The sequence below is a fragment of the Oryza brachyantha genome, chromosome 7, assembly GCF_000231095.2.
Source record: "Oryza brachyantha chromosome 7, ObraRS2, whole genome shotgun sequence".
NCBI lineage: Eukaryota > Viridiplantae > Streptophyta > Magnoliopsida > Poales > Poaceae > Oryza > Oryza brachyantha.
Genome location: NC_023169.2, coordinates 17,007,899 through 17,025,616, shown reverse-complemented (window position 1 = coordinate 17,025,616; position 17,718 = coordinate 17,007,899). Strand labels below are relative to the sequence as shown.

The following is a 17,718-nucleotide window of genomic DNA, read 5'->3' as shown; positions in this document are numbered from 1 at the left end:
AGCTTTGTTCATAGTGGGTTTTTGGAAGAAGAAAATTATAGCACTCTGCATTTTTTTAATCTTTGTATATATAGGAGTAATTCTTAAGTATGTATGTTGAACACTTTTCTTTTGCCAAGTAAAAACACGATAAAACCATCTATTATATCTAGGGAGAATTGTGATGGGTGGTTGAATATTATGGGAGTTAAAATACTATCTCTAGTTTGTTTTAAATGATGATAGTTAGTTTGAAGTAAAACTAACAAACATAATTAATTTGAGAATTGGGAGGTAACAAACAATAACTTGTAGATGATGATCAGAAACTCAATATGGCATTGTGTCAAATTGATAGTTATAGATTTTACCGAGCTTTTGTCCTTCTTTTGTTTTTTTAATTGCTACTACGTACCTTACAAAATGGTTCTTTTTGTGTTGGGTCAAAACCATTCTATAATTTGTTTATACTGAGGATAACACATTCTACTTCTAAAAGATTAACAAAGTTGTCTAAATGTGGAACACATAATCAATAGGGCATTGTTTGTATAACGATAGCTACGAACCACACACAATTATGAGTTTAAGGGTATCCTTCTACGTGTCTCCCAAGTGATGTGAGTGTGCGAACTAAGGCTTTCAGCAAAGAAGAGCTCACCACCTTCATCATCCGCGCTGAGTGTTGGCAACAAACAAATATGGCAGTGCCTGCGCTTCTCACCTATTTATTTTCATCTTACTTCCATATTTCTCTATCGTCTTAATCTCCAGTATGTCCTCATATATGTTTGGGTTGAGACTTAAGAACCGATGTTCGTATGTGATCAAGCCTAAGGGTGCTTCAACTCCTCTAGTGCCTTCATGGGCCTTGTCAACTTTCTCCATACATCCCCACTTCTCATCGTCGGTTTTGTGTCTCTAGACCCGACGGTCAAATGCCTTATCATCCTTGACACTATGCCTCTAGTTGTTGGGTGACTGATGAGGCAATCCCATGACTTTGGGCTGAGCATCGAGGTTTAGGACTCCTCGTATTTCTCTATTTTACTATCTTTGGGAATTACTCTTCTAGTATGATTGTCGACATTACCATTCTCTTTCTGCCTCAGTCTGTTGTTTTATCATCATCCTCTTTGCTAGGCTTACTTCTCCTAGAGGATGTCGGAAAATATTGAACCACTACAACTTGATAAAGCTAAACAATGTATGGTTTTATGCAAGTGGCCTATAGCAGCAACCTTCCATGGGTCATACTCTTTAAGGTTTCCTTCCCCAAAAGATTGTTGCATGACGTTGAACCAACAACAACTTAACAAAGCCGAACAATCAATGATTTGATGCATACACCCTATAGTCGCAGAGTAACATACGTTCCATGGCCATTCCTCCTTTAGTGCTTCCTCCCTAACGAAGGGCACTAAGTTGAGTAGTAACACCACAAAGTCTATAATTCAATGGCTAGGTGCAGGTGGCATATGTAATCTCTTACATAATCCATCTAACCATCCTACATGGTTCATACACTCACGCATACAACCGCTCGCCTATGTAAGCATTTTTTAAGTGGTACATATTCATGTGGGCAATTCGCCCTCGTGATCCTTTACAAAAGGAACAACCATAATATTTATGTGTCATGATTTTTCTTAAATTAACATTATAGAAATTTATTAGCTACGCACAGTATTATAAATCAAACAATTAACTTATTATAATATATAAATGAATTCTCAAGCAAAATATAGTATCTCTTGATTACTTCAAAAAAATAACAGGGTTGGTTTGGTTTGGTTCGGTTCGGTTCCACAATTAGACCTACCAATTTCGACCAACCCCAAATCCTGAGAAGTGTTGACATGACCAATTTTATTAATGGCAAACTTGTGTTTTGACTGAAGTCAAAATAGCCTGAGATGACACTTTTTTCTTAGATATACCAAAATCTAGCTTCAATCAAAATAGACGCGTAGCACTATTAAAATTATCAAGAATTATTTGAAATTTATTCGTTAAATAATTTACAAAATTAATTAAGCCCTCGTAGACTATTAAAACTAAATCTTATATATTATTTAATAAATAAAATTAAAAAATCAAAAATTCAAATTATCAAATACCGATAAAACCATTTTAGACCACAAACCAAAGCAGCCCAGCCCAGCCCAATTCCACTAGAAGCCCATCTTGTCAGCCACTAAAAACCCTTCCCCACCTTAAAACCCCTCTTCTTCCCGTCGCCGCCGCCCGCAAAAACCCTAATCCCCACCCGCCGCCATGTCGTCCCCGCCGCCGGCCGCCGCCGCCGCGTCCCCCTCCTCCGAGCTGACCAAGTCCAAGAAGAAGAAGAGCAAGTCCAAGGACGCCGACGCCGTCTCCGCCCCGCCGCCGTCGCTCGCCGAGGCGGAGGCGAAGACGGACGGCTACATCATCAAGCCGCAGTCGCTGGTGCCGTCGCTGGACACCTCCACCTGGCCGCTCCTCCTCAAGAACTACGACCGCCTCAACGTCCGCACCGGCCACTACACCCCGCTCCCCTCCGGCCACTCGCCGCTCAAGCGCCCCATCGCCGAGTACCTCCGCTACGGCGTCATTAATCTCGACAAGCCCTCCAACCCCTCGTCGCACGAGGTCGTCGCCTGGATCAAGCGCCTCCTCCGCGTCGAGAAGACCGGCCACAGCGGCACCCTCGACCCCAAGGTCACCGGCAACCTCATCGTCTGCGTCGACCGCGCCACCCGCCTCGTCAAGTCGCAGCAGGGCGCCGGCAAGGAGTACGTCTGCGTCGCCCGCTTCCACGCCGCCGTCCCCGAGACCGCCCGCGTCGCGCGCGCCCTCGAGGCGCTCACCGGCGCCGTCTTCCAGCGCCCGCCCCTCATCTCCGCCGTCAAGCGCCAGCTCAGGGTCCGCACCATCTACGAGAGCAAGCTCCTCGAGCACGACCCCGACCGCCACCTCGCCGTCTTCTGGATCTCCTGCGAGGCCGGGACCTACGTCCGCACGCTCTGCGTGCACCTTGGCCTGCTGCTCGGCGTCGGCGCCCATATGCAGGAGCTGCGCCGCGTCCGCTCCGGCATTCTTGGGGAGCAGGACAACATGGTCACCATGCACGATGTCATGGACGCGAGGTGGGCGATGGACAACTACAACGACGAGTCCTACCTGAGGCGCATTGTCATGCCTCTCGAGGTATTGCTCACTAGCTACAAGAGGCTTGTTGTTAAGGACTCCGCTGTTAATGCTATCTGCTACGGCGCTAAGCTTATGATCCCCGGGTTGCTCCGGTTCGAGAATGACGTCGAGGTCGGGGAGGAGGTGGTTCTCATGACCACAAAAGGGGAGGCCATCGCTATTGGCATCGCCGAGATGACCACCGCTGTTATGGCTACCTGTGATCACGGCGCGGTGGCGAAGATCAAGAGGGTGGTGATGGACAGAGACACGTATCCGAGGAAGTGGGGGCTTGGCCCTGTTGCGCTCAAGAAGAAAAAGATGGTCGCGGAGGGGTTGCTGGATAAGCATGGGAAGCCAAACGAGAAGACCCCGGCTGAGTGGCTCCGCAATGTGGCGCTTCCTACTGGTGGTGATGCGATGATTGCTAGCATTGCAGCTGCTCCTGAAGAGGCGAAGGTTAAGGCGGAGCCGGATGTGGTTGTGACTGAAGAGGTCAAGGAGAAGAAGAAGAAGAAGAAGCACAAGGATGAGGAGGATGCTTCTGATGAAGGCCGCAAGAGGAAGATTGAAGATGACGACGCGGCTGCTTCTGTGCCTGTAAAGAAGATCAAGGTTGAAGAGAGTGCTGAAGAGGTAGAAGGGGAGAAGAGCGAGAAGAAGAAGAAGAAAAAGAAAGACAAGAGTGAACAAGGATCAGGCGACGCAGACTTGAAGGAAGAGAAGGGTAATCTATCTGATGAGGAGAAGGGTGGCAGTGAGAAGAAAAAGAAAAAGAAGAAGAGCAAGGAAGGAGGTGATGTTGTGGATCCAGAGAGCGCGGCAAATGGAGACGGCACTGACGCTGAGAAAAGTGCCAAGAAAAAGGAGAAGAAAAAGAAGAAGAGTCGAGATACAGAGGAGGCATAATAGGTAGAACTATACTATGCATTGGCTGGATGTACCCTTTGTATTGTGGTTGTGGGGAAGTTCCAAATGCCTATCTTGGATCGCTGAGCATCCCCTTGCCAACCACGAATGATTTTAGGCTTAAAAGGCCTAATAGCCCATCCTTGAATTACTGCCATTTTACGGTGGTAAGTAGCAATATTTCCATTGAACTTGTTGAACAATGAGACATGTATTGCCGTCCTTCCTTTTTTTCAGTTGATGCAATGAGTTTTGCTTACACCTTACATTAGTGTACTGTTTGATATCTGTGACCATAATAATCTGTGATCGATAAGCTGATGTTCTCGATTCTGGGTAGGTGCAATTATCATATTTCTACTTCAGCAGCTTGATCAAACCTGCAAGATCAGGTGTTCACTTATGAGTTTCTGATGCTCCGAATGAACTTGATCTCGAGCTGAAGGAATTAACCATGTGAAGCAACTAAGTGTCCTGTATTTTTGTTCGTTTTCTTAGATCTTATTATTAAGGTGTTGTGGTTGTGGTGTTTGCTGACTGCCGTTGTCCCGTACTTCTGGCAGAATCCATGAAACTTACAAACCTCAATCCTAGGGTCCTATATATTTTCTTTCAGTTGCGTTGGAGAACATGAAAGAGATCTTGTCCTCTTTTGTGGTTGTGGTACTTCTCTTGTTCTTGTAGTGCCCATCTTTCTCTTGCCAAATGAACGGCGTTGCTGTACATTGTCTACCATTCTGGTCAAATGAACCTGCGATTTCTGTGCTGCATATCTGAAAGTGATAAACCGATTGCTTACGAACAATGATGAACTCTCGTCAGGTTTCCCTGTCAGGTTTAACGGTAAGAAAGTGCTCAGTAACTTCACCCAAGTTCAAAGAAAACTAAATGAAAATATAAACTTTGGTAATCCCATTCGTTTTTTTACACGGTTCACCACGGTAATCATATGCGGACATACGGTAGATTGGTGCAGGCTCTCTTCTCAGGATTGCACACAAAAAGCCCTCTCAGAATTGCAGGTTCGCACATGACTCGAAGCCCATAGACCACACTTGGGCTCCCGGCCCACGTCTTCAACACAAACCAGCCCATAGGCCCATGCTGCAAGCCTACAATCACAGATGAATGCTACAGTGCAATGCAAGCGTAGGCATCAGTACACAGCACATGGCACTGTGCAGTAGGCGCCAGTTTAGCTGGCATGGCATATGCTGTGGCGGGGACCCTGTCAGCATCTGCCATCGTCATTTCATCCATTCATCTGTGTTTCGTTTAGTGGATAAAAGATATATATTTATAGCCATTTAATAGTATAAATAATAAAAGTAATTATAAAAAATATACTGTTTAACAGCTTAGAAAGTACACGTGAAAGTAAAACAATCTGAATCAAAAGACAACAGCCATCCTCTCCAACTGAGGAGGAAAGAAAAAGAGATGGACAATAAACAAAGCAGTATTGCAATGGAATGTAGACGGATACATATCTTCCATACCAAAAAGCTAGTAGATAGACAGTGACTGCCCACCCACTAGGAACGTGAAAAATGTCCATGGTTTGATTGGTCACATCCACTTGAAATTCGCAGCCGCTCGATCACGGATATCCGCAGGACATTTTAGTTTGCCAAACCATCTTAACTTCAATTAAGCAGATAAAAGTCTCGACGAGCTAACAAGGACAAATTTAATCTTCATTAATCAATCGAAGTACAGGGACGGGAAAAAAGTGTAGAAGAAGCGGATGATACACTGGAGAAGAAAGGTGCCATCTCCCTCCACAAGAACAGGGAGAAACACCAGTACCGGAACAGGGAGCTAATTAGGCACAAACAGCAAAACAGATGTACAAAAACATACACAACGCTAGACAGCGAGCACCATCCGTCTAAATAACCAGAAAAATCACATCTCCGACAGCTGCTTACATCAGGCACGAGTAACCACCAATCACAGGCTTTGGATCACCAAATTCACCATCGCCTGCTAAGAAAACCAAGAAAACTATTAAGTTAGCCGGTCTCTTTCTGAACCTCGATCACGCAGCTTAGCCGAATCGTTGAAACAGTAGGCAAGATGTTCCTTTCATGATTTCTGTTGTTAATGGTACTGGTGGGTATTCTAGTAGCCTGTACTGAAGCCTAATAATTAAGCAGAATGTGCATATGGACACTTATTCAGTAAACTTTATCCTTTTCTTTTTCTTGTGAAACACCAACACATGAATAAGTTCTTGAAGATACATGCACCAATCAATCTATACCTTGAAGAGCGGTGGTTCTCCTCCTACTTGGTGATGACCCAGACGGCGTAGATGATGCCGGGGAGGTAGCCGAAGAAGGTGAGCAGCAAGCAGATCCAGAACTCAATCTGCAAACCAAGCAATATTAATCACCACAGACAGCAGAAGATTGATTAGTTACAACACACAGACACAGTGACACGAGACATGCACGCACGCACGTACGCACGAGTAGCTGCAGCAGCAGTGCAATAAAACTACACCCAAGCTAAGCTGAGCTGAGCTTTACCCCGCAGCCGAACTTGAAGAAGACGCCGAGCGGCGGGAGGATGATGGCGAGGATGATGTCGATGCAGGTCGCCGTGCTGTCCGCCATCTTCTCCCAGCTGACGACGATGAACAGAGAGAGGAACAAGTGCAACAGAGTCAAGAGCTGATGCGATGCGATGCAGATGAACTCACCCAGCAGCGACGAAGTTTATAAAGACGAGCGGATCGCGCTCGCTCCCGCTCCTCACGTGCCCCGCACGAGCGGGGCTCCCTGGTCGGTCGAAGAATCCGGGGGAGACGTGCCGCTCGCTCATTGGCTCCGGCTGCCAGCGCAGAGCCGCTGTCTCTGTTTCTTTCTTTTTTTTTTCTTTGGAAGAAATCATGCTTCAGCTTTGCGTGCCGATCGCCTTTTGCTGCATGACAACCCAAAATCTCTCAGACTTTTTTGTTCAATCTGCAAACAAGCAGGCTTTAGATGACTGTTAGTGTTTGGTTGCTTGAAGCTGAAGCTTAGGATCGAATAATCCAGCTCGAGTTATACTCCAAATCTGTTGCTGCAACCACATGCAGTTTCCTTTCTGAGAACCTCACCATTTTGGGATGTAGTTGTGTTTGCCAATTTGCCATAGAATTGATGTGCATGCGTTGGAAAATACAAGTGCATAATTTACGGTTCTGATAGCTGATTAGTGAGTTTTTTTACCATTCTTAAAACAGATCTTAACATATCAAAAATTTTAGTATAAAATTTTAGTAACTCAAAGTACATTATACCTCAAGGTATTTATTTTTTTCACTAAAAATATGGTATATAAGGAGTACTTTTTTAAGTACGATATAAAAACTCCTGATTAGTACCCCAGCTCAGTTCAGTTCACACTTGGGCGCTACGTGGAAGTAGATCCACCAAACACTGGATGCCCTGGGGAAGTCAACTTTATTAGTCACAGTATCCCAGCTGGATAAGCCAGCTCGGAGATCCTTCAAACCCTGCTGGAAAAACAATCATTTTCAGAAATTGTACCAGAATCAATCATCTAGTGTTCAAACACAATTTTACGACTAGTAATGCACAAATGCTTAGGATGGATGGTTATACTAATCCTACCTGTAGACTGCAGTATCTTCAGATTTAGTTGTTGGGGGGACCTTCTGGGTGCATTAGGCCTTATTTTTGTGCCTAGTGCGATCAAGTAGGACCCCCTTGGCTTCTTAAATGATCTAAATGGATCAGCCATGCGTGAGCCTGATTAAAGATGGCCACCGAACTGATTCGTCTTACCGGTTCTCTTTGATGCCTTTCTTCTGCAGAATCATGACAAGTAAAGCTTGCATTATGACGAGGTTCTGATATGACAGAATTGAAACAACTCGCCGATCTGAAAAAAAACTTTTTATTCGATCCCTCTGCCCGGATACTTTAGCATGTTCTTGTAGATCTAGAGAAGCTTCTGTGAGTAAAGAAAAATGCACACCTGGAACAACATTTGCCTCCCATCTGTTGATTCTTATACATGTTCTATGACCACAAAATGTACGATACCAGGATTAAAGAATGTTGCTCTTGGTTGTCGGCATCATTCTATATTCTTTAGGTATGACTAACCTTTATATCTTATGTTTTACGGCTAACTTCTGGTCCGTTATCATGGTCAGTATAGCATTTTTTTAAGCAGATATTTTTTTTTTATCCAGTCTCTGTGTATCCAACTGGATATATGCAATCTTTTTAAAATTGGGAACTTAACCCCTTTTATAATCTAATCGGAAATTTGCTCATATAGAGACTTAAACTCAGGACTTTAGATGCTACTCAGATTACTATAACCTATAGGCTACATGTCCAGTATAGCATGATGCGAAAACTAGAACCCAGCCTGCCAGAGTAGGATCCACGCAATTTAATGCTAGAGTACTCACCGGACGTGTCGGTACCCGGCCTGCACAATGCAATTGCTCGTTGCCCATTTCCATGCCCATGATTGGACAGAACACCCTTGCTGAAACTGAGCTCTCAACAACACTGTGCGGCAGTAGCCTACAAAATGAGCTGATGAATCATCAGATCAAGCAAAAATCCAAACCTGCCTCTTACAAAAACTAATAATCCCTGGTGGGTGATATTCTGGTAGCAAAGCAATTCATGACCCATGAGTCATTAGTTCAAAATTCATACGGTGTCGGTGGCTGCAGCATGAAGATAGGGCGTGGGGCGGTAGCTCATTCTCAGGGCGTCCTTATCTGTCCACATGGAGAGGTGTGCCATCTAAGCTCCGAACTCCAAAGTCTTGCACAGTGGTACAGGCATTTGCTAGTTTGCTGTGCCAGGCAGCTACAGTAACAGGCGGAGTTTTAAAGCTTAAATAACACCAATAGTCAACATATGTTAACTACGAATTGTTGTCAAATTTTGGATTGCCATATGTATAGGGCAAGAGCAAGACTCCACATGTACATGAGTAATTGAACACATTGCATGCTCCGGTATCTGCAGCTGGCCAACAACCAGTAACGGCTACTTGAAGCTGTGGGAAGTTTAATTGGCTAGATTTAGCAGCATGCGATCATTTAATTCTTAAATGGAGCTAATTATTGGTCCTCAGGTCTATTGGAATTAATATGGATCATATATTTAGAAACTGATGCTAAAGTATTCCAAAGTATGTAGCACACAGACAGTTAACATTGCAGCACGGAAGGTCGTCCAAAACTCCAAATGACACCCGCAATCGGAACTTTCAGAGTTAGTGAACAGATGTGACACAAATTAGATAAGAATGCCCTTCTTCCGTTGCTTTCTTGAAGTTTGAAAGGTGAATCCCTCTACGCTAGAAACGAGTAAACAAACTAAAGGGTAAGAACCAACATTCATTAAAAGCAAAATGAAATCATAACCAAAGGAGAAGAAAGTCACATGAGCTTCTCTTCAACAATGGCACCAAAACTCAATTCACCAATAATATTGATAATATCACGCAACTACGCAGTAGTGTTCTGCTTTAAATAGAAAAGTACCGATGTTTCCGTTGCCGTGAACAACAATTCAAGCGGTACCAAATAAGATGCACTTGAACCATTGTACGCATACAACTTTGTTACGGTCTGCATATATTCTTATCTTGTAAACAAAAGGACTTATTGCTCCTTTTCGGTTTCCGCTTCCCCTATTGTTCTTATCAATTCCTCTTCCTCCTTCCTTCTTTTCAATAAGAAGAAGTATTTGAAATGAAACAAATTCCTCTTCTACCAAATTGTCAATTCTAGGGAATGGAATTGGTCTAAGAAAAGCTATAAGAATGTAGGCTACATTGTTGTCCTCCGAGTATACTTCAGATAGCAGCAACATGCAGGATAGACAGGATATCCATTATCCACTATATGATGTAGACATGAAGTGAGTCCACTATCTTATACTGGCCTGATTATTTCATTGATTAAATTTTCCTTTGTGTATTGCATAAGATGACTCAGCTGTGAAACTCAGATACTTTATTATTGACTCTACTTTTAGTTCTCTTTTTGCTTTTGGTATCCTTTGATTGAGAAATGTTGCTGTATATGATGGCAACAGGTGAACTGATCCACCCATAAGCCAAATCCGTGTAGCATGTTGAACCCAGATGGAGCAAGACTGCACTGGGTACTTTCCTCTATGCATCCTGTGGTCTAAGGCCACGTTCGGCAGAGCCAGCAAGTTATCTTAACTCCCTCATTTTCTACGTGCACGCTTTTCGAACTGCTCAACGGTGTATTTTTTGCGAAAAATTTCTATAGAAAAGTTGTTTAAAAAATCATATTAACCTATTTTATATTTTTTAATAATTAATAATTAATTAATCATGTACTAACTATTATTATGTTTTTTGGGCCGGATAACTAACCCACTCATCTCCTTCAGCCGAACACGACCTAAGTAAGGGAAATCGGTATTTTCCATAGCAATTTCCAAACAAAAGATAATTCTGGCCCTTGCAAAGTCCAACATCAATAACCCAGTATTACTGTATTAGAAAAAAAAAATGTTGTCTGGGGGTGGGGCTGAGGAATCGAACTTCATAGCAGATCAGCAGACTGTAACTGCTCAGCACAAATAGAGAACTAGAAGTATCATCGGTGGGATCCTGGAAATTACCTTGGTGCAGCAGGATCCTTTTCCCTTGATTAAATAATTAATCCTCCCTTGGATTACATGCATGCTAACGTATGTCCTTGGTCATTCGACACAAACCAGCATATCCTGATCACACCAAGGAAAATCTGTCAACGAACAATGATACATATGAAGTAACCTTCAGATAGTCATGTATTAAAACAAGTGAGCAAAGGGGAAAGGACATCAAATGTAACAGAAAAATTATATATTTTCAGATAATGGATAGATAGAATCCAGCCTCTACATCCAAAAAAACATGTATGGGACCTTATTATTGTCAGACACAATCATAAGCCAGCTATGCACTCTAATTTCACAATATCATAACCAAATAGGGCAAATATTTTTTCAGAAAATAGCAGGAGTACTAACTAGTAGCTAGCAAAGAAGTATAAATGTGCAGTCTGCAAATTGTATGCAACTATGCAAGTATAAAGAGGAACAGAATTGTGTAATATCTCAACAGCCAGTACACCAAACAGGTGTACAGTACACTAAATATCACATGATACACTTTACTCACCTATACCCACAAAAGACCCAAATCATAATATGCCTTTCTCTGATTCATAACTACTGCCATTCTCCTAGGCCTGTTACCGATTTTTCAAGCAGCATTTTTCAATAGGATTTTTAGTTTGATGGCCCATTAAATAATGAAAGGTACTCATCTTTTTTGTACAAATAGACTTGTGCACTCATTGATTTAACCGTTAGGTAAAGCTATTTCCCGTTTCCTTTGTCAAATTTCTCTCTTGTATCATATTTCTTATCCTTGTCACATCAGACCACATTCCAGCATCAGCGTAGATATTAGAAAGCAGAATGTGATAGCCAGGATCATTGGGATTTTGCTCAAATATTCTTTTCCCAACCAGCTCAGCAATGTCCATTCTATTATGCACTCTACATGCTCCCAACAGCCCTCCAAGAATATCGATTTCTGGCTCTTCTGCCATATTTGAAATGAAACACCAAGCTTCATCAAGCTTCCCATATCTGCTATAAAGGTCGACAATGCATGAGTAGTGCTCCTTCTCTGGAGAAATATTGTAGTCTTGTAGCATGGAATGATATAAGTGCAAGCCCTTGTCAATAAGACCAGCATGGCTACAACAAGATAGTAGTGCCACAAAAGTCACTTTATCTGGAGTAATTCTATCTCTCTTCATTAGATCAAAAAACAATAGGGCTTGATCTTCATGGCTATGCTTTCCAAAAGAAGAGATCAGTATGTTAAATGTAACCGTATTGCGTTCTGTCATCAGTTGAAAAACCTCTTTAGCTACTTCTAGGAAACCACAATTGCAGTACATATCTATAAGTGCATTACTAACTGAGCAGACTGAGCTAATACAGTGTTTGACAACATATGCATGTAGTTCCTTACCCTGGATGAGCATATACTGTCGATTGCATAAAGGAAGAACTGAAACAACAGTCACATGATCAGGTCTAAAACCCACTTTCTGTAATGACCTAAACGTGCAGAATGCAGAGTCTGAATACCCATTCAGAGCATATCCTGCAACCATTGAGTTCCAAATGGCTAAATCTTTATCAGGCATAAGCCAAAATACAGTCCGTGCCACCATTATCAATCCCTGTCTGCTGTACAAGTCTATAAGTGCACTCACTACAAACACACTTCTCTCAAGTCCATGTCTTAAAGAGAAGCAATGGATTTCTTTTCCATTCCTGATTAGCTTCAGCTCAGAAAGACAAGGAAGTATGCTTGCTAGAGTACTGGAATTTGGATTTATCCCTGAAGAAATCATTTCACAGAACAAACTGACACTCACATTATTCATTCCATTTTGCGAATACCCTGCAATCAAACTACTCCAGGAGACAACATCCTTGGAATTTGTAGACCAGAAAAGACAATCAGCCATCTCTATGTAACCACATTTGCAGTACATATCTATCAAGGCGTTGGAAACACACAAATCACCACTTACTCCGCTCTTCACAGCACATCCATGCAATGCAGTCCCAACCTGCAATTCACCTGCTCTCCCACAGGCTGAAATAACAGTTGCAGCAATCACAGAGTCAACCCCAAACCCTTCTGATCTCATGTGATTGAACAAATTCACCACATCGAGCCAATCATCTGCATGCACAGCCCCTCCAATCATCGCCGTCCATGAAGCCAAATCCCTCACTTGCATGCTTTCAAAAACATTCCTTGCTTCCTCAAAGCACCCGCATTTGGCAAACATATCCACAAGCGCGCACTGCACAAACACGTTGTGCCTCGCATTACCCCTGGAAATGTCAGCCTCCACGATCTCTTGTACTTTCATCCCCTCCTCAACAGCTCCAAGCATCGCACATGCCTTGATGACGGGCGGGTATGTGAAACCATCTGCCGCAACCGAGCCATCATTGACCATCTCCCAAAACATCTCCAGTGCGTCCGAGAACCTACCAGCGTCAACAAGTCCCTTGATCACAGCGTTCCACGCGAAGGAGTTCCTCCTCGGCATTCCGTCGAACACTCTGAGCGCCTGCCCAACCTCCCCAAGCTTCGCGTACATACGCACCAACTGCGCGACGAGGACGGTGCCGTAGCGGTGCCCGCCGACGAGGACCACCGCGTGGAGCTTCCGAGCCTCCTCGAAAGAGGAGCACGACTGCATCCGGAGGAGGAGCGACGCGTGGGAGACGGCCGACGAGGCAGCGGCATGAGAACCGCGGCGAGCTGTAGCGGCGGGAGAGGGAGTGGGAGCCGTCGGCGGGACGGCGAGAGGAGGAGGTAATCGCGGCCGCGATCTGAGCTTCCCCTTGACGGCGGCGAGCATGATCTCCGCGATCGCCCTCCAGTACCGCGCGGGCTTTCATCAGTTCAGCAGCGCCGACTCGGTGGCGCGTGGAAACCGCAAAACGGTGGTGGCACAAGCGCCCCAGTTTGAAACCCACACCTTAAATACTTTTTGTTTTTTTTCGAAAATTCACTTCAAATACTCAATGAAAAACTATTAGAGGACGCATAGATGCTAATAAATCTAAATATTATCCATATATATATAAATAATATTTATTGTTTCATGGGTGAATCTAGTTATCACCAACCATCTTATGGCGTACAATGAAAAGAGTAATTAGTAAAAAAAATTAAAAATTGATAAAAAGATTAATATGTGATATATCACTACAAACATACCATATCTAATTTAATTGTTACAAGTTATAATAAAAATAAAAACATGTCATTGTGAATATGCATATATGTACGAAAAATTGTGTTTATTGTTTTTTATGACTTATAGAGATCGAATTTGGAGTGCATCCGTGTGAAGTAATATATCACATATTATTCAATCTTATCAAAAATTTTGAATTTTGTTATAATTATTTAAATCACATGCATACATAGAGGTGCTATTACACCTAGGTAAAAATAATTTTATGCATATTATTTCCACTATATGGACTTTCTGCGAATTATTTCTCTGGTTCAAATTTTTCATGGTTGAAACAAGAGAAATCGTAGGGGTGATTATTTGGCTTTTTCAGGAAACAAGTCAAACCATATATTCATAAACAAAAAATAATTTATAAATAAATATATTATATTCATATTCTTTACGATCTACTACCCCGTACCAATATAATGTATTTGTGTATTTTTGTGTTCAATGTTTTACCATTCGTTTTTAAAAAATAATCACACATAAAAAACTATTTATGTTTTATTATCTAATAATAATATAAATACTAAGCATATTTTTAAAATATAGTGGACGATCAAACATTGAATATAAATAGTGCAAAAATGTACTTATTGTAGGATGGATGAAGTAAAAGTCAAGGTTAGAGAATAAACTAGGATGAAAAAACTCTAAAATTAATTCTAAATTTAAGATTTAAAATTTAAATTTTGGCTTATAAGCGTGAGTAGAAGCGGAAAGAGAGGGGACGCTAATGTCCTAAATCCTTCAAAAATTTATTTTCTTGCTAGTAGTACTGTACAAATCTGTAACGACGAATTGCTGATCTGCATCCACGTCAGGTGTGGACGCTCGTCACGATCATGGGGAGCCCGTGCTTGGGCCGGAGCGTGATGACGTCGGTCGGCGCGTGCACGTACTCCGGCGAGAGCGCCAGCCTGAACCGCCGGAGGATCGCCGCGACGGCGGCCTTGGTCTCGACCATGGCGAAGCTCTGCCCGATGCACGCCCTCGGGCCCAGGGAGAAGGACAGCAGCGCGGCCTTCTTGCCGCCGCGGCGGCCGGCGGCGCCGTCGAACCTCGTCGGGTCGAACACGCCGGCGTCGGTGCCCCAGACCTCCTCGTCGCGGTGCATCGTCGCGATCGGGAGCGTCAGGATCGCGCCCGCCGGCGCCGTGAAGCCGCCCATCTCGACGGGAGCTCGCGTCCTCCTCCGGATCAGCGGCACCGGGCTGTACAGCCGCAGCGTCTCCAGCAAGAACAGGTTCATCTGCCACGAAAGCTCGTCATCAATGGTGGATTCAGACAGCTAGTGATAGACCGGCCTCCATGCCTACCAGCTTCAGCTTGCAGAGCATGTCGTAGGTGGGGAGCCGGTCGCCGCCACCGCAGCCGCACTCTCTCACCGCCTCTTGCCGGAGCTTCTCCTGCCATTCCGGGTGCGTGCTCAGCAAGAACATGGTCCAGGTGAGGAGGTGCGAGGTGGTCTCCTGCCCCGCGAAGAAGAAGGTCTTGCACTCGTCGATGATCTCGCCCATGCTCAGCAGCGGCGCCCGGCTCTCCCCGTGCTCCGGCGGCGCCGGCGCGGAGGCCTCCAGCATCAGCCCAAGCAGGTCGTCGCCGTAGCCGCCGGCCTTCTCCTTCGCGGCGAGCCTGTTGTTGATGATCTCCATCAGCGTGCTCCTCACCTTCTTGTCCAGCATCCACACTCTCAGATTTTTCTTGGTGGGAAAATACCTGCAAATTGATATAAATTCAGCTCAGATGAATTTCGACATGATACTATAATTAGTTACTAGATAAAATTTCACAAAACTATGTGTAGTTTGGTCTAATTGTCGTAAAACTAAATATTTAAGTTGTTATCATAGAATTACAAATTTAATACTAAAGTTATTATAAAATATATAGTTTATCTAACGTAGATATACGAGTCAACGACATTAAATTTAAAAAAGCGAATGGAGTAGTTTGTTCAAATTACATATAATTTTGTGAATTTATTCTAATTAATTAGCGTTAAAAAGACCACAATTTGTAACTAATTTCGTGTTTGAATTATGAAATTATTATACGGTGTAGTGTGAGCAGTTGTGCACTACCTGGAGCCCGGGATTTGGACGCTGAGGAGGGTGGAGAAGGTGATGAACTGGAGCTCTCTGAGCGCCATGAAAACCTGCTTCCCCTCCGCGTAGCTGCTCCCGAACGCCGTGTGAGAGATCACATCTGCAGTCACCTCCTCGAACTGGCCGCTCAGCTCGATCACCGCCCGCCCGCCATGGCTGGCCACCTCCTCCTCCCACCTCGCCACCATCGACCGCGCGCAGCCGGCCATTGTCGCGGTCATCGTCTAATCAACACCGATCAAAGAAGTCGCAGCTTCAGGTACACGACAGGGTCGACGGCCGGAGCTCGCCATTCACGCGCGAGCTCGCTCCCTCCGCGGGTGCCAGCCATGGCGTAATGTAGGTAGGGTGTACCTTGAGCTTGTCCGTGTTGAAGGCGGGGTGGACGACCTTCTTGTGGCGCTGCCACTCGTCGCCGTTGGCCAGCACGAGCCCGTTGCCGAGCAGCTTGAGCAGCACCGGGCTCGTGACGTTCTTGGGGAACAGCCCCGTCCTGTCCGAGAGCACCCGCTTCGCCAAGCCGACGTCGCCCACGCAGATTTCCGGCGTCGATCCAAACCAGCACAGGAACACTCGCCCTGAACGGAAGGGGAGGAGGAGGAGGAGGAGGATGAAATTTCATCAAGAACACCACGTAATAAAGATTCTGACAGTTCTGAGAAATCTTTGTGTGTTTTACCGTAGAGGGGGATCCAATGGCGGAACTGCGGCTGGACGAAGGGGATGAAGTCGTGGGAGGAGGCGTCGAGCGCGACGGTGGCGGCGGCGCGGAGCCTCTTGATCTCGCCGAGGCTCCCGACGAACAGCCTGTACCCCGGCCCGCGCACGCCCTGCCGGTGCAGCGCCGCGGCGACGGCGCGCGGCCGCCACACGAGGCGCGCTACCGCGTTGAGCAGGCACGCCGCCGCTAGCACGGCTACGGCCGCGGCGGCGAGCGCCCACGCGCTGCCCATTGCGCGCGGTCAGCTTCACCGAGAGCTGAGCTGACAGCGGAAAGCGGTCTGGAGGAGAAAGAAGAAGAACCTCAGGAGCACAACGGACGACCACACATTTCTGGTTTTTATTGATGCTTTGGAGTTTGGACAGCGAGATAGAGTTGTCTGCCTTGACCTTTAGTTGAGTCATCTTTAATGATCTTTAATTATATCTAAACTTTAAACACAACCACACTGATATCTCAAAATATAGGTCTAGATTTTGGCCCATCACAAATCCGGTCCCACCTTTGGTTGGGCCAAACGAGTAGGCCCATGCTGATGATAGGAGGCCGGGCCTGACGGGTAGGTCTAATTTGCGAGTGCGCACACGGAAGGAGCGCGCGAATGGTACTTCCTCTCTTTTACGCACACATATATATAAATATAATTTTAATATGTAATCTCTATACATATAAATTTTAGGTATATAAACTTTATACATATAAAATTTATGTGCATAAACTTACATATATACAAATATTATACATGCAGTATTATTCTTATTTTATGCATACAAACTAACATTTATATATGTTTACACATATAAACTCTTTGTATACACAAATTTAATATATATAAAAATTATACATATAAAGTAAAAATACATGTTTTGGGCATGCTCGCGCACGGCCTCTCCGCACGCACGCGCGCTAATTAGCCTTTTTGGGACCCAGCGGCATAGACTAAACAAGGGCCGTATTGGAGCTACAGG

The 17,718-nt window shown here is 44.5% G+C and overlaps 3 protein-coding genes across 5 annotated transcripts; 1 reads left to right on the top strand and 2 right to left on the bottom strand.

Moving 5' to 3' along the window:
* Positions 1 to 2,234: 2,234 nt before the first annotated feature.
* On the top strand, positions 2,235 to 4,282 carry LOC102702957 (H/ACA ribonucleoprotein complex subunit 4-like). The gene has a single exon (XM_040525927.1). The coding sequence runs from the start codon at positions 2,257 to 2,259 to the stop codon at positions 4,057 to 4,059; it is 1,803 nt and encodes a 600-aa protein (XP_040381861.1). The 5' UTR covers positions 2,235 to 2,256; the 3' UTR covers positions 4,060 to 4,282.
* Positions 4,283 to 6,679: 2,397 nt separating this feature from the next.
* LOC107304571 (pentatricopeptide repeat-containing protein At4g33990-like) lies at positions 6,680 to 13,549 on the bottom strand. Of its 3 annotated transcripts, none has more exons than XM_040526213.1 (7): positions 11,251 to 13,549; positions 10,707 to 10,811; positions 8,751 to 8,906; positions 8,495 to 8,612; positions 7,683 to 7,879; positions 7,433 to 7,567; positions 6,680 to 6,987 (listed from the first exon to the last, which is right to left on the bottom strand). In XM_040526213.1, exon 1 carries the CDS (start codon positions 13,532 to 13,534, stop codon positions 11,441 to 11,443), a length of 2,094 nt encoding a protein of 697 aa, XP_040382147.1. In that variant the 5' UTR covers positions 13,535 to 13,549; the 3' UTR covers positions 6,680 to 6,987; positions 7,433 to 7,567; positions 7,683 to 7,879; positions 8,495 to 8,612; positions 8,751 to 8,906; positions 10,707 to 10,811; positions 11,251 to 11,440. The 3 variants fall into 3 exon arrangements, with proteins under 3 accessions (XP_040382147.1, XP_040382146.1, XP_040382148.1); XM_040526212.1 differs by having other exon boundaries at positions 7,433 to 7,564; XM_040526214.1 differs by lacking the exon at positions 8,751 to 8,906 and having other exon boundaries at positions 7,433 to 7,564.
* Positions 13,550 to 14,618: 1,069 nt separating this feature from the next.
* Positions 14,619 to 17,020, bottom strand: LOC102702398 (cytochrome P450 709B2-like). The gene is made up of 5 exons (XM_040526138.1): positions 16,709 to 17,020; positions 16,384 to 16,607; positions 16,006 to 16,253; positions 15,241 to 15,640; positions 14,619 to 15,173 (listed from the first exon to the last, which is right to left on the bottom strand). The coding sequence occupies exons 1-5, from the start codon at positions 16,980 to 16,982 to the stop codon at positions 14,742 to 14,744; spliced, it is 1,578 nt and encodes a 525-aa protein (XP_040382072.1). The 5' UTR covers positions 16,983 to 17,020; the 3' UTR covers positions 14,619 to 14,741.
* Positions 17,021 to 17,718: the final 698 nt, after the last annotated feature.